This window comes from Paramormyrops kingsleyae, chromosome 2 (genome assembly GCF_048594095.1).
Source record: "Paramormyrops kingsleyae isolate MSU_618 chromosome 2, PKINGS_0.4, whole genome shotgun sequence".
NCBI classification, from domain to species: domain Eukaryota; kingdom Metazoa; phylum Chordata; class Actinopteri; order Osteoglossiformes; family Mormyridae; genus Paramormyrops; species Paramormyrops kingsleyae.
Genome location: NC_132798.1, coordinates 16,104,185 through 16,119,562, shown reverse-complemented (window position 1 = coordinate 16,119,562; position 15,378 = coordinate 16,104,185). Strand labels below are relative to the sequence as shown.

The following is a 15,378-nucleotide window of genomic DNA, read 5'->3' as shown; positions in this document are numbered from 1 at the left end:
GAGAGAGGGAGACAGGCAGGCATATGTAGGAGAGTGAGAGGGAGACAGGCTGGCACCTGTAGGAGAGTGAGAGGGAGAAAGGCAGGCATATGTAGGAGAGAGGGAGACAGGCAGGCATATGTAGGAGAGTGAGAGGGAGACAGGCTGGCATATGTAGGAGAGTGAGAGGGAGACAGGCAGGCATATGTAGGAGAGTGAGAGGGAGACAGGCTGGCATATGTAGGAGAGTGAGAGGGAGACAGGCTGGCATATGTAGGAGAGAGGGAGACAGGCAGGCATATGTAGGAGAGTGAGAGGGAGACAGGCTGGCATATGTAGGAGAATGAGAGGGAGACAGGCTGGCATATGTAGGAGAGTGAGAGGGAGACAGGCTGGCATATGTAGGAGAGTGAGAGGGAGACAGGCTGGCATATGTAGGAGAGAGGGAGACAGGCAGGCATATGTAGGAGAGTGAGAGGGAGACAGGCTGGCATATGTAGGAGAATGAGAGGGAGACAGGCTGGCATATGTAGGAGAGTGAGAGGGAGACAGGCTGGCATATGTAGGAGAGTGAGAGGGAGACAGATTGGCATATGTAGGAGAGTGAGACAGGCTGGCATGTGTAGGAGAGTGAGAGGGAGACAGGCTGGCATATGTAGGAGAGTGAGAGGGAGACAGGCTGGCACGTTCCCCACATTCTCCCAGCTCCTTCCTCCTTGAACCACATCATCCACTACCTCGAGGGAGGCTTTTCCTCTCCTCATTCCTGCTCCGTCCCCAGGGTTTGGGCGGGACTTCTCCTCCCACTGCCGTGTGGCCTGCGTGTGACTGTGACCGTCTCTCAGAGTGCTCACAATCTTCCCTCCTGGTCACACCTCTACATCACTCCCTGCGCTCTACGTACAGGCCCCCCCACCTCCATTCTCTACTCCTCTGCTCTGTCGCTACTTGACTTCTGTTTCTCCTCTCCTCTCCTCTCCTCTCCTCTCATCTCCTCTCTCAGTAACAGCCTTCAGATCTGAAGACAACCCAAATTTCTGCAGGAAGGGGACAGTCTGGGGAAACACTCCTTCACTCTTCATTTTTACAGGTGATAAGGGTCAGTATAGCTTTCCTTTATTATTCTCGAATGTTACCTGCTGTGTGTGGGTGTGTCCATATTTCTCTGCAGGGGGGTCTGATACCTGTATTGTTTATATGACCAAATGTCCTTAATTTGATTCCTTTAGTTAAATTTGTTGCATGTCGTTGGCATTATTTCATTTGATACTTTAGGTTAAATTTGTTGCATTTATTGCGTGTTCCATGCATATTATATAGCCAGCTTTCCTACAGTTTATTCATTTAATAAAATTTGTTGCATTTGTTGCATGTCTCTTTTCATTATTTATATGGCCAAATTCTTTCATTTGATTCGTTTAACTAAATTTGTTGATTTCAGCTCCCAGACTTTTTATAAAATTATCTGTATGGTCACATTTAAATTCGATTTGGACATTCTTGGGTACTTGTAAGAGAACTTTAAATTTGAATATAGCAAAAATGCAGCGCACATGTGAATGTTGTATATAGGTGAACCTGAGGCACTGAAGCTGTAATCGATGTTGGCTGCTCAGTGTTGGGGAAGTTAGAAAATTAATCCATTACAGACAGTTCAGGTCTAGAAAGACCAAATCCAGACCAAGGTTTTGTTTTAACCAACCAGCTGAGTACACTGTGACTGTGACCCTTTATGCTGAACTGGTTGGTTGAAACAAAACCTTGGTCTGGATTTGTACTTTCTGGACCTAAACTGTCTGTAATGGATTACTTTTCTAAGTAACTTCCCCAGCACTGTTGATATTGCAGCAGTTCGGTGGATGTTGGACTTAATAGTACTGTAAGTACTACTAAAGAGACAGATTGGACTTACTTGTACTGTGTGTAAGACCAACCAGGTGGATAGTGTCTATGCTAATGCAGGTTGTGTAGTTAGATTGGAATATTGTAGCCATTCTGGGGCTGTAGGTGTAGTGGGATAGGTAGATAGATGCCACACTGGTGCAGTCTGGAGTGTAGCATCATTAATCACATTAGTTGGGTTCTGGACCACATAAGCACCAAGGCTCTACCTAATAACAATGACTGCTCAGAGGGGTCGCTGTTTAAGGAAGCTCCATGTTGTGATGGTGGACCAGGACTGAGTAGCCCCCGGGGGTGCCAGCCATGGCCCGGAGCAACGGGGAGGATCCGGGGGCGATGAGCCGCATGGAGCTCATCAGACAGGGTCTCCAGCTGAGCCACCTGAAGGCCAAGAAGACAGTGAAGAACATGACCAAGAACGATGTCAAGAACTTCATGAAGAGGAATGCGTTCGTCATCTTCACGGTTGCCGCGGTGCTGTTTGGTGAGTGTTTTACATGAGAGCATAGATTTGGATATGGAGGGTAGTGACATGTCCCAACCAATATTGTGGGAGCGCCATATGTTTTTATTGGGACCAGGGGTTCAAGGCTGGTTTGGCCCGTATCGATGTTGACACTAAACCTACACTGTTGGATTCATGTGTCCTAAAGACCTAAAGAACATTTTGGTTACTGTATATCCAAGGTTTGACCTCAAACACACACATGTGCACACACACAGGTTTGTAATTATACCTTTGTGGAGACTCTCCATTCATTTCTATGGGGAAAACTCTAATCCCAACATGACAACCTTAACCCCTACTCAGCCCTAACTTTAACCATAAGTAACCAGACAAAATACAAGACTTTTGGTATTTTTAGTTATTTGATTGCATTCACAAATCTTTGTGTGGACCTGAAAAATGGTCATTACATTTGGTCCCCACAATGTAATATAAACTTAATCTACACATGCACACACACACACACATATGCACAGGGGTGCTGCTAGAGAGTTTGGGACCCATAAATGCATATCATATTGGGCCTCCAACCCAGACCAATCCAATAAATTTCCAATTTTTTAGGGCCCCGGGCACTAAGGGGGCCTTGGAATTGTCCTGTCTCCTCACCCCCCCATACGGTGCCCCTACGTATGTGCACACTCACTCACTGGGAAGGGACCTTTTTATTTAAGGAAAGTCACATTTATAGCTTTCAGTTACTCTTGCTCCATGTGTGACATACAGTACTGTGAGGTCTTTAGGAGACAAAAAGATGTTTCAAAGGTCTTTGCTCCAGTAAAAAACATGATGATTAAAATCTATTAGTTTCCTCATTTCAAAGCCATCCCAAAGTAACCCTCAGGATTTGCAGTAGCTATTCAATATCCATGCATTTGCTGACTCAACCGGTTGCATGCAATGCTTGGCTAATCAAGTTGTTTTACTAATTAAGTTGATTGATTAAATGGTGAACAAACAGGAAATGGCTGGGGTGCCCCTGAGAAGGGTCTTGGAAAGCAAAGCCCCCTCCCCCTTCTTTTAGCCATCCTACAAGATTTCTGTAACTTTTTGTAGAGCAGAAAAAATTCTTGTTTTTTTATCGTGTTGTTGTTCATTTGCATATATTCTAATGCTTCTTTGACTGCCTAAATCTTTGCACAGTACTGAATTTTATCTGTTTAAGGCTGTAGCTATTATGTGGCTGTTCTGCACAATGATTGTAGAACTATGTGGCCATCCCAGCACAACCAGTCCATCACCAGTTATGGGTCCTGTACTGATCATTTAGGGAGGATTATAATGTAATATAATTTTTAAGAACATCAGTATAAACCTGGTGCGTCTGTTTCTCTAGGCATAATACTGGGTTTTTCCTTGCGGCCGCTGAAGATGTCATACCGTGAGGTGAAGTATTTCTCTTTCCCTGGTGAGATGCTGATGCGTATGCTGCAGATGTTAGTGCTCCCCCTGCTGGTGTCCAGTCTCATTACAGGTAAGTGCAGCTGTCTCTCAGACAGTTATTTAGTTATAAACAACACTGATTACAACACTGGTGTAAAATACATCAGTGGCCAAAAAAGATTTTAATACTGTGCCTTTAATTGATTATATTTTTGTTTGGAAGTTTGCTTAATGGGCTTGGAGACACAAAAATGCAAAAGTAGGACCATTTCATCTAGAAAGAAACTTTACTGTTGTGGTTCTGTGCCAACTTAATGCAATAGCAATAGAGATTTCATCCTAACCCTTTTGTAAATATAGCACATCTAGAACAATCTGACTATATATTCCAATGAACAGCACAGATAAGCTATTCAGACCCTCAAACATACATTGTTTAAAAGACATATTTTCTGAGAATGTAATTAAGGTTTGACTGATGATCATTTTAATGAGGGGACTGTTGTTTCTGAGCAGTAAAAAACTGGCACCGTTTAAATTCCAAGAACAAATTTCTTACTGAATTTCTCGGTGCTGCTCCTTGGTATGGAGGTCAATAGATTGTGAGATGATTTGATATCCCAGCATTTCCGATGCGCCATAGAAACAGCTGTGCCTATTCTACCAGAAGCCTTTTGGCAGCTTCTTAGTATGAAACATTTCTCTGTTTCCCTCTGCATTTAAAATGAAACCCACTTAACTGTTTAATTCTCTCTTAAATGCTGCTACTATTTTGACATTTCGAAAGTCGACTCCTTGGTATACGCTGGGGGACAGTCCCTCTCCCTGATGCTTATTCTGCTTGTGGCATGGAATATTAGGCATGAATTTAATCAGAAATAGAAGCTTCCTCACCAGTACCCATGAATACTTTGTGTTAAAACAAAACCTAGCCAATAATGAATAATTCAAGATGGAAAAAGGTGGTTTATGTCAAAGACTTTGGGAATGACTAAGCCACGTATGGCGAGAATTTGATTGACTTTACTGACTCTGCAGAACCACACTTGGTTGAGAAGATTAGAGGCTAAAGGTTATAGTTGGATGCAGCTACAGAACACAAAGGTCCTATTCACCTAGTTCCTGCATGAAAAGGGAGCCTTATGAGAATCTCTGCACACCACACTGCTTCCCAAGCAGGTCTTCACGGTGCCTGGAGTAGCCAGGAGAAAGGTCACCAAATTAAACCCAGGGCTGGTCTCCGGGGGGGGAGAAGGGGGTAAAAACTAAGAACATGGCTGAGGACAAGTCGAATGCAATCTCCAGCATTTTGGCATCAAAGGAATCAAACGTACCTCAAGTTGTTTGGTTGTTCCTGTATGGTTTCATTAAACTTGCTGACATTCAAAAAAGTAAAATGAAAGTGTCGGAACTGAATTTTGTTGAGTGTTTTGGGAATGGCCTAGTTTTCTCAAAAAGGGGCTACCTTCATCGTAACTGAAGAAACTTTTGTTCAGCATTAAAACAAAATGCCAAATTGCCTGTCTGTATATGGCTGTGAGCTCACATTTTCCCAGGCCTTTTCCATCGCCCTGGGCTACAGGGTAGCTGAAAGACAAATCAAGAACAGGCAAGGCTTTATGCTGCGCCGAACGTGGCTCACGGGCCGGTTTCTGTAAGCAGAACAAGGTCAGCGTTAGCATGTAGCATCGTGTCAATTATCTGGGGCAGCATTAGTAACACAGACATATTTAATACTGTGCGTTATATAACAAACTTGCTAAGACGTTTCGAATTTCAATTACATTGTAAAATTGAAAAAAAATTGGTCTGGATTTCAGTGAAGGTCTAATTAGTTGTATTCTGGTAATGAATGACTGAATGGCCGTGTACGTGGGAGGATGCCCCCTAACAGTGCCAGAAACAAACCTAATACTGCTGAGCCTGAGCTCAGGCATATACAGAGAGGCAGTCTGGCATTTTGGCATACAAGCTGGTGACTAGTGCCAGGAAATCCAACAATGGAGCTCCAAGGAGTAGCATCCTTCTGTAACCTTGAAAGCTCTGGGTGAAGAATTTATTATTGTTGGTGTTTAATCTTCAATGGGAACAATGGGGCCAGGAAGGGTGGGCAAAGAGATGGGGATAGTCAACAACAGATCATAGGTCATTCGGCCTTGAGTAACGGCGATCATTCTCCAGTGGATAATTTGGAATTTTCTCCAGGAAAGTACCTGTCAACATCCAGGAACCCCCCCCCCCCACCCCTCCGTGATATGCTGCTGGATCACTGTAGGGAGGTCAGGTGGGCAGCGTCGAGGGCCACTGGTTCCCAGGGCAACAAAAACATATTTCTAAAATTCCTGTATAAGTGACAGCAGATGTTGGCCTTGATGTTACCGACTATGGAAAAAAAAACCTTAACCAGCTAGTCAGCAGTTTGGAGGCTGGAGACAGAGACAAAGAGAGTGGGTAACTAGGCGAGGAAGAGGAGAGAAGAGGGAATGGAGCAGGGCCATGATGGAAGCCAATCGGGTCGAGGAAGAGGAGAGAAGCGGGAATGGAGCAGGGCCGTGGCGGAAGCCAATCGGGTCGAAGAAGAGGAGAGAAGTGGGAATGGAGCAGGGCCATGGCGGAAGCCAATCAGGGGCGAGGAAGAGGAGAGAAGCGGGAATGGAGCAGGGCCATGGCGGAAGCCAATCGGGTCGAGGAAGAGGAGAGAAGCGGGAATGGAGCAGGGCCGTGACGGAAGCCAATCGGGTCGAAGAAGAGGAGAGAAGCGGGAATGGAGCAGGGCCATGACGGAAGCCAATCGGGGGCGAGGAAGAGGAGAGAAGCGGGAATGGAGCAGGGCCATGACGGAAGCCAATCGGGGGCGAGGAAGAGGAGAGAAGCGGGAATGGAGCAGGGCCATGGCGGAAGCCAATCGGGTCGAAGAAGAGGAGAGAAGCGGGAATGGAGCAGGGCCATGACGAAGCCAATCAGGGGCGAGGAAGAGGAGAGAAGCGGGAATGGAGCAGAGCCATGACGGAAGCCAATCAGGGGCGAGGAAGAGGAGAGAAGCGGGAATGGAGCAGGGCCATGACGAAGCCAATCAGGGGCGAGGAAGAGGAGAGAAGCGGGAATGGAGCAGGGCCATGACGGAAGCCAATCAGGGGCGAGGAAGAGGAGAGAAGCGGGAATGGAGCAGCGCCAGGGTCACAGGGGGAGCCTGTCCTGGAGGCTACAGGTGAAAGACAGGGAACAAACCAGGATGGGGCGCCAACCCATGGCAGGGCACAGTCACACACCCCACCTGTCCCTCATTTATTAAAAAGTACAATAGCTGGTGTGGTTGGACCTGAACCTGATGACAGTCACAGGACCATCAGCAGTCCAGAGCCTGTCCTGGTTTCTTTACTCTTGATTCACGTTCCCTAGCTCCCCTCCTCTCACTGTAACGCCTGTTTTATCCCTCCTAGGAGGTGTTGCGTTGATCTTGTCCTTTCCCCGTCTCCAATGAACCAGTAAATTTCCTCCAAACTCCTCAACCACTTGCTTTTGATGTTCTAAATTTAGTCTTCACCTTTTTTAGACCCACCAAGTATATTTTACTGGAGAAAATTCAGCACCATGCCCATAGGCAGGACAGCGAGACCTCGGCCCATAACTGCTAGGCCTCCTCGAGCCCCCAGACAGCGTAGGCAGTGTCACAGCCGGTCTCTCACACTGCGCCTCCTGCCAGGCATGGCGGCCCTGGACAGCCGGTCGTCGGGCAAGATGGGGGTGCGGGCCGTGGTCTACTACATGACCACCACGTTCGTGGCCGTCTTCATCGGGATCATCATGGTGCTCATCATCCACCCGGGCAAGGGCTCCAAGGCTGAGTTCGGCAAGCAGCAGAAGATCGAGCAAGTCAGCCCTGCCGACGCCTTCCTGGACCTCATCAGGTACCAAACCCAGCTCCTGCGCCCTCTCACACTGCAGGCCGAGACCTGCCCTGCAGGAAGCTGACTGGCTCTTTGCTGGCTCTCCTTTATTCACTTCTTTAGGCCTCCTTTCCTCATTTCTAACCCCTTTCCCTGTAATCAATCCCCATCTGCTAGATCTCTTTTCACCAGCTTGCCCTTTGCCATACTGGCTGTTTCCTGTCTTGTTTTATTTCCTGTTCTGTTTTATCTTTCAGAAACATGTTTCCCCCAAACCTGGTACAGGCCTGTACTCAGCAGGTAAAAAACACACTTTCCCCTTTTCTGTCTTCTTTTCCTTCCCCTTCTCCTTACTGTCTGGTCAGACTGAGCTTCCAAATAACTGCGCCAACAGGAAATCACATGATACCAGGGAGTCACGTCCCTGTAAAAGCCTTGATAATTATAGCTGCAGTTAGTGCCCTTGTTTATTTTTAAATTTATTTTAAGCTCCTAGTTGGAACAGCCCAGCTTGTAAAATGGTAAAAGGTCAGTGTCTGTTCCGAAAATAGTAAAGTAAGCATTGAATTAAACTGTCGAATAGCAACCCAGTGCCTCCTCTTTGTAGAAGGATATTACAGTCAGTCATGCTAGAGTACACCTCCATTAACCAGAAAATAAACAAAATACATTTATACTGAGTCCCAGTTTGTACGTTTTTTCTTTAATGTGATTCCTTCTCTCTATTCTTCCAGTTTAAGACACAGTATGGGAAGAGGGTGGTGCACGTGAAGGTGACGGTGAACGACACCATCTTCAACATGACCAACATCACGCAGGAAGTGACACGTGAGGAGTTGGTGCCTCTGCCGGGCAGCGTGAATGGCCTGAACGCCCTGGGCCTGGTGGTCTTCTCCATGTGCTTTGGCCTGATCATCGGCAACATGAAGGAGCAGGGCCAAGGACTCAGGGACTTCTTCGACTGCCTCAACGAGGCCATCATGAAGCTGGTGGCTATCATCATGTGGTGAGTGAATCGACAGGCCCGACAAGTCTGTGCGGGAGGTACGGCCAGGCATGTGGGTGTCGTTTGCGTAGCAGGTGGTGGAGGAAACAAATCTGGAGCAGGTCATAGCTTAACAACCCAAGAAAGGAACCTAAACAAGCATCTGGATTTACTTCATAATCACATAAATGCCATCCATTCATTTTCTATAACCGCTTGTTCTATTCACGAGGGGTCTGGAGCCAATCCCTGAGGCAGGGAATAATCCACGATGGGGCACAACCCATCACAGAGCATACTCACACACCATTTACACCTACAAGCAATTTGGTAACTCCAATTAGCCTCAGTATGTTTTTGGACTGTGGGTGGGAAACCCCACAACGACTCGGGGAGAAGATGCAAACTCCACACACCTGGAGCCATGGTGGAGACTCAAACCCTGGTCCCAGAGGTGTGAAGCAACAGTGCTAATCACTGCACCACCATGCCACCTCACATAAATAAAATAATGAAAATGAGATGTTAAACTTTAGGCAGCGTAATAGGGTCTGGATGAAGGCAAAGTCAATGTTTTTTGGTCACTGTGGATTCGATGGTGGATTTGATGACAGTGAAGTGCAATAAGTGTAATAATTGAAATGAATCCATCAGTGACTGAAGAAGCACAGTGCTGTGTATTTCCTGGAGGGAGAGATAATCTGGGAACATTTTTCCTCCTGGTCTGCCACCCACCTTCCACAGGTATGCACCCATTGGCATCCTGTTCTTGATCGCGGGGAAGATTGTAGAGATGGACGACCTGACATCCATGGGTGGCCAGCTGGGAATGTACACCATCACGGTCATCCTCGGCCTCTTCATCCACGGGGTCATGGTTCTGCCTACTTTGTACTTCCTCATCACGCGAAAGAACCCATTTATCTTCATCGCTGGACTCCTGCAGGCCCTCATCACTGCCCTGGGCACGTCGTCCAGGTAGGTATCCCCACTCTCCAGTTCCATCCTCACCCTCTATTCAATTAAACCGGGTTCCAGGAAAAAAAATCCCAATTGTCCTACAAAAGAAAACTGAAATTTTGCTGCAAATCAAAGCAGTGATTTGCAGAGGTGCCAAGTTCAGGTCCAGAATGTACAAATCAAGACCAAGTGTTTGTTTCAACCAACCAATTGAGTACTCTGAGAATTTGACTCAGAAATTATACTCAACTGGTTGGTGAAACAAAAACTTGGTCTGGATTTGTACTTTCTGAACCTGAACTTTCCACCTCTGGTGATTTGTGAGGACTGATTGTGTCGGGAAAAAATCCCCATTGTGTGGACAGGAATTCCTGGTCTCAGTTCCCCAAGCCATCATTGCTGATGACTGCAGATTGTTAAAGGAACTGAACTGAGGTTCCTCTGGCTTTGTTTTGTGCCTCTGAAAGTACTGTGAGCACAGAGAGCTATAAGATAACTGTGTTTAGGATGCTTATAACATGACCTCACCTGTCACGAGTCGTACAGATTTACCCTAACCCTGACACCTCCATCTTTACTATTCAAATGACCCCCTCCCTCTGCCGGCTGATCTCCGCGCTGCTCAGCTCCGCCACACTGCCCATCACCTTCAAGTGCCTGGAGGTGAACAACAACGTGGACAAGCGCGTGACGCGCTTCGTGCTGCCTGTGGGCGCCACCATCAACATGGACGGCACCGCGCTATATGAGGCCCTGGCTGCCATCTTCATCGCCCAGGTCAACAACGTGGAGATGAACTTTGGTCAGATCATCACTATCAGGTACAGGCATTTATGTGCATTGCACCGGCTTTAAAATCTACCTTTGGTTTAATATATTTATCTCCACTTTTTAATTGCAGACTCTTTAGATATCTTACAGTTGAAGAGTATATTGGGCCTGATATTTGGACAACACTTCTGCCTCCGGGTGTGCCGTAGGCAGTTTGTTTTGGCTGGTCTAAGTGTTTGCTGCCGGTTTGTTTGTTTGTTCAGCGGTAGAACAGGTGCTTTGTGAGTTACGGGAAATTATACTGATACTTTGGTGTATTAGTGAAATGTGAATCTGACAATATAATGGTAACAGAATTGTTACAGACATGTGGTTATTATGTAATTTGGCTGTAATGAGTGTAATGAGTTCATTGTAACATTGTAATGATGACATAAGTGTTATAAACAGGGATGCCGCTAGAGAGTATGGGCCCCATGGAAATGTATCACATTAGGCCCCAAACATTAGGCCCCTGTCACTCGGGGGGGGGGGGCTTGGAATCCTCCTAACCTTCCCCTCCTGTACTACACCCCTGGTTAAAAACCATATGGCAGTGATGCAATTGTGCCTGTAGTGATGAGGTCAGTGTGACAGTATACGATGATATAAGTGTTACAGACAGTATGAGGTTGATGTGACCAAGTAATGACGCCAACGTTGGTGGCGTGCGTGCGACACTGTAAATGTGAGCTAAATGAACACCATGCCCCTGACCCAGCTTTTCATTGGCCCACAGTATTACGGCGACGGCAGCCAGCATTGGCGCAGCTGGAATTCCTCAGGCTGGACTGGTCACCATGGTGATTGTGCTGACCTCAGTGGGACTGCCCACAGATGACATCACCCTCATCATTGCAGTCGATTGGTTTTTGTAAGTGCAGCAGCCTGTCCTCCACACATGCGGAGAACTACGCACGCATGATGGTAGTCGAAAAGGGGAAATCTCCACAAAATAACTTCTTATGTATTGGAAACTAGTAGCAGTACCCTGTTCGAATGCAATAGCACACAAACGGTGTGAATCTGGTTGGCTGCGTAGCATTAGCCTGCAGCTCTGAGGACGGCCTGCTTGTCGCTAAGGCTAGGTGTTCCCTCCGAGCGCTATCGAACACAGCTCCGATGACACACTTCACCACCAGCCCCAGAGTCCTGCTCCATATTTGTCTTTTTTCACTTTTGCATTTTAGCAATTTATGTTAACACAGAAACATAATTAGCTGGCCCAAATTCATTGCTTCAATTAAAATTCCCTTCCCCACATATTACAGGGATAATTAGAAAAAGGAACAATGCTGGTTACATCTTTAAAGTAGGATAGACAAATTTCAGAGCACTTCTACATCCAGTGCTGAATAAAAACTCATTTCCTGTTGTACCAGTTGCAATTTAATGTGCTACAATAATTTTGTCTCATGATACTTAAAAACTTAAAAAACACACTTCAACTGGCTTATTCAGCAAAAAGATTAAAGAAATGTTTACAAATGATTTGGTCCCTATTTTCCAGGAAAACAGCCTACGTTTCACCTGTGTCGCCAAACCCCAAACAGTGTTATAAAAAAGATCACCACTGTTCCAAAACACATACATGTATCTTTTGGGTCACTGAACTGAAGAATCTCACCTTGTTTCCTGGCCAAACTGATGAAAAAGAAAGAAGCATCTGTGTGCTCCTTGTTTTCTGTGTGCTCCCTGTGCTCTCTGTGTGCTCCTTGTTTCCTGTGTGCTCCTTGTGCTCTCCCTGTGCTCTCAGTGTACTCTATGTGTGATCCCTGCACTCTCAGTGTGATCCCTGTGCTCTCTGTGTACTCCCTGTGTTCTCTGTGTACTCCCTGTGATCCCTGTGTTCTCTGTGTACTCCCTGTGCTCCCTGTACTCTCGGTGTGCCCCCTTTATTCTGTGTGTCCCCTGGGTTTCATGTGCTCCATGTACTCCCTGTGTTCTTCGTGCTCTCTCTGTGCTCCTTGTGTTCTGTGCGTTCCCTTGGATCTCTCTGTGTGTTCATTGCATCTGTTTCAGGTGTGCAGTTTTTTTTTCTTTTATTGTTTAAGAAATTTGAGATAAAGCCGTTTAAGAACTAGTGATCTTGATGATTGTTCCTTCAACACATCTTCTATATCCTCACTCCATCACCACCCTCCTCCTCTATCCACCCATCTCTCTGCCCTCTCTCCTCCTGCTGCTTGCATCCGCTCACAGGGACCGCTTGCGTACCACCACCAATGTGCTGGGGGACTCGATCGGGGCGGGCATCGTGGAGTACCTGTCCCGAGATGAGCTTGAGGACAATGACGTGGAGATGGGCAACTCGGTGGTGGAGGAGCGGCAGGGGAGGAAGCCGTACCGGCTCATCACCCAGGACGACTACACAAAAGCGCGCAGCAGTGACTCCAAGATGTAGTCCTGCCTACACTGTGAGCCGTACTCCGCACTGCACACGTTTATGCAGTGTGCGCCCAGTCACGCACTTCTTCCCAAATCCAGGGTGTGCAGTGGTTGGGATTTTTTTTCTTAATAGTCGCGACAAAAAATACTCATCCTCCTAAAATTAATTATCAACTTGCTGTAAAATTACCTAGGAAATTTTCAGCAGTAACATAACAGCGCCTGGCACCCAAAGGGAGACCAAAAGAATCCTGGGAGATTTTTGAGAAAAGTGATTGAGATACCAGTGTTGTTGTGCAGATTTATTTATTTTCCTATACAGATTGTGTTTCTCTTCCTGAAAACACTTTTCTGCTTTCATCGATTACTTAATGACGGGAAAGGTAAATAAAGGATTTGCTCCCCAGCTTTAAGGGGAGTTATGAAGGACACTGTACAGCAGTCAGGTCAGTTTTTTTCTAAGTGGTTCTGGGTGATGCAGCTGAAAAACTGCCGGGCAGCACAGGACTCACCTACGGGCCATGACACATTTGATTGTATCTATCTTAATAGGTCATGGATTTGAATAGACATTGGTGGATTTTCTTTTTTAAATAGGTTCTGAGAAGTGAATTAGACTAATGCTGCATTTGCTAAAGGTTGTACAGTTTGTCTGTTTATCCCTGCAGTGGTTAGGCCTAGATGGTGTCATTATTTAGGATTAATCTCCATCCTTTTCTCGTGTATTAGCCAGTCGCATAGCAGAGGTGAAGTGGAACTCCTTATAGTGTGCACTTGAGTTGTAATGTGACTTTATTGTGTCACGCGAATATTTAAAGACTCAGCTTGCGCTGCATCAAACTTCAAGTTGACCTTAATGGTATTATAAAGGTTTCTTTTGGGTATCAGAGTGGCGTTGCGTCTTCTAGATGACAACCTGGGCCAGAGCTGGCTGTAGGATTGTCATTCGGTGACTCCTTCAAGTCTGCAGGTGTTGTGAGGGTTTCAGCTACCTAGGTGTGTTAATACCAGAACTTTCCACCTGAAGAGTCTGGAGCACACTGTAAAGATCTGGGAATGAGGTTGGCCTGCAGTCAGATGGGCCACGGAAAAGCTTGCATCCCCGGAAGCATGAGGTGAAACCGCTCCTCTGAACACTGCTTTGTGGAAGCCCCACGTGCCCAAAGGACATCAGCACGTCTGTTTTGTCGGCGTGTCAGGGATATTTTGCCCTTGTTACAAACATAAGCAGGCATAATACAGAGAAATCGATGTGCCCTCCATGCTGTTGCACATTGGGCTTCCCAGATGGTACGCTGCCTTCGATAAATATCTTACTGACTTGGCAGCAATTTCTAGGTCAATTTTTGTTGGATTCTTGAATTGTTTTGTGTCTGTGTTAAAGATAAGCAAGTTTTGCAATATGTGTTTTTTCAAAGACTGCTTAATAATTTTTAAGCACCTTAATAAACTCAACGATTCATTATTTCTAATTAAACAGAACATGCATTACTTTAAAAAAGGAAAGCAAAATAGACCAAATTAAGGTATTATCTGGGTTTTGCATATGTAACATTTCTTAACAGGTCTTTAAATGTAAGTGTGGGATTAAGGCTGACTATTTAGATGAAAAGTGTTGACCAGTGTAACAGTGGCTTTTCCCCACTGGTAAGAACATGCCCCTTGGATTGGATGTAAATCAGCTGTTTGACCAACGTACCACTGGATATACCTCGCAGAAGTAGAAGAACAGTGGAACAATCTGTAAGGTGTAAGGTTATTGCAGTAGCCAAGCCACAGTACTCATAGAACCAGAGAACCAGGAAATAGATTCTATTCCTCGCTATACAAACGGACCAAGTGGCTTCTACTGAGCAAGCATATAAAATGAAGATCCTCATTCACATTAGCTGGTTTTCCTTACGTCTCTTTCATCTGCTTATCTAGTTTGCACCACTATTCTCTATTCTTGTGCTGCATTAGATGGATTCGGTTCAGTTTAATGTGGATTCTGTGATGCTAAAACCTGTGTGCAAAAATATTAAATAAAAAATGTTCTGTGTTTTATTGTGTGAGTAAAGTAATGCTTTAAAAATCATGAATGTTAGCATTTTATTGTCCTTTAATGTTTTGTTATTTTGCAAAATATTGTGGTGTGTACGAATTGTGTTGAAATTGTTTATATAGATATTGTAGATACTAATGTACATAATATTTAGAGTACATAAATAATGATTTACTTAAGGATGTGTGGCTGTAAATTTTAATGTCAAAAATGGAAGGTCGACACCTACCCATCAGCTTTCTAGCACATCATTTCATGCCTGTATAAGACATAATTAATGGACAATGTAACTCATTCTTTGTTTTTTTATTATGTTAATTGTATTCTGGCTATTTTGTCAGTAGATATATAAAAATATTAATAAAATGAAAAAAAAAATCACGTTATAGTTGACTCTGGTAAATTCAGTAGGTAATGTTTCACTTCATTAACTTTTTGCTCTGATGAATTTAGTTTTGAACCAAATTATCACCACACTGCATGTGTAAGAACATGTGTAGAGTAATTTACCAAAAGTGAAATCCTTTGATGC

At 45.2% G+C, this 15,378-nt stretch overlaps 1 protein-coding gene across 3 annotated transcripts; it reads left to right on the top strand.

Moving 5' to 3' along the window:
* Window positions 1–838: 838 nt before the first annotated feature.
* Window positions 839–15,206, top strand: slc1a3a (solute carrier family 1 member 3a). 3 transcript variants are annotated; one of them, XM_023836756.2, is made up of 10 exons: window positions 839–1,078; window positions 2,157–2,365; window positions 3,726–3,863; window positions 7,476–7,680; window positions 7,917–7,959; window positions 8,394–8,665; window positions 9,389–9,622; window positions 10,231–10,425; window positions 11,154–11,288; window positions 12,617–15,205. In XM_023836756.2, the coding sequence occupies exons 2-10, from the start codon at window positions 2,185–2,187 to the stop codon at window positions 12,816–12,818; spliced, it is 1,605 nt and encodes a 534-aa protein (XP_023692524.1). In that variant the 5' UTR covers window positions 839–1,078; window positions 2,157–2,184; the 3' UTR covers window positions 12,819–15,205. The 3 variants fall into 3 exon arrangements, with proteins under 3 accessions (XP_023692524.1, XP_023692526.1, XP_023692525.1); XM_023836757.2 differs by lacking the exons at window positions 839–1,078; window positions 2,157–2,365; window positions 3,726–3,863; window positions 7,917–7,959 and having other exon boundaries at window positions 7,586–7,680; window positions 12,617–15,206; XM_023836758.2 differs by lacking the exons at window positions 7,917–7,959; window positions 9,389–9,622; window positions 10,231–10,425; window positions 11,154–11,288; window positions 12,617–15,205 and having other exon boundaries at window positions 8,394–8,580.
* The last annotated feature ends 172 nt before the right edge of the window (window positions 15,207–15,378 follow it).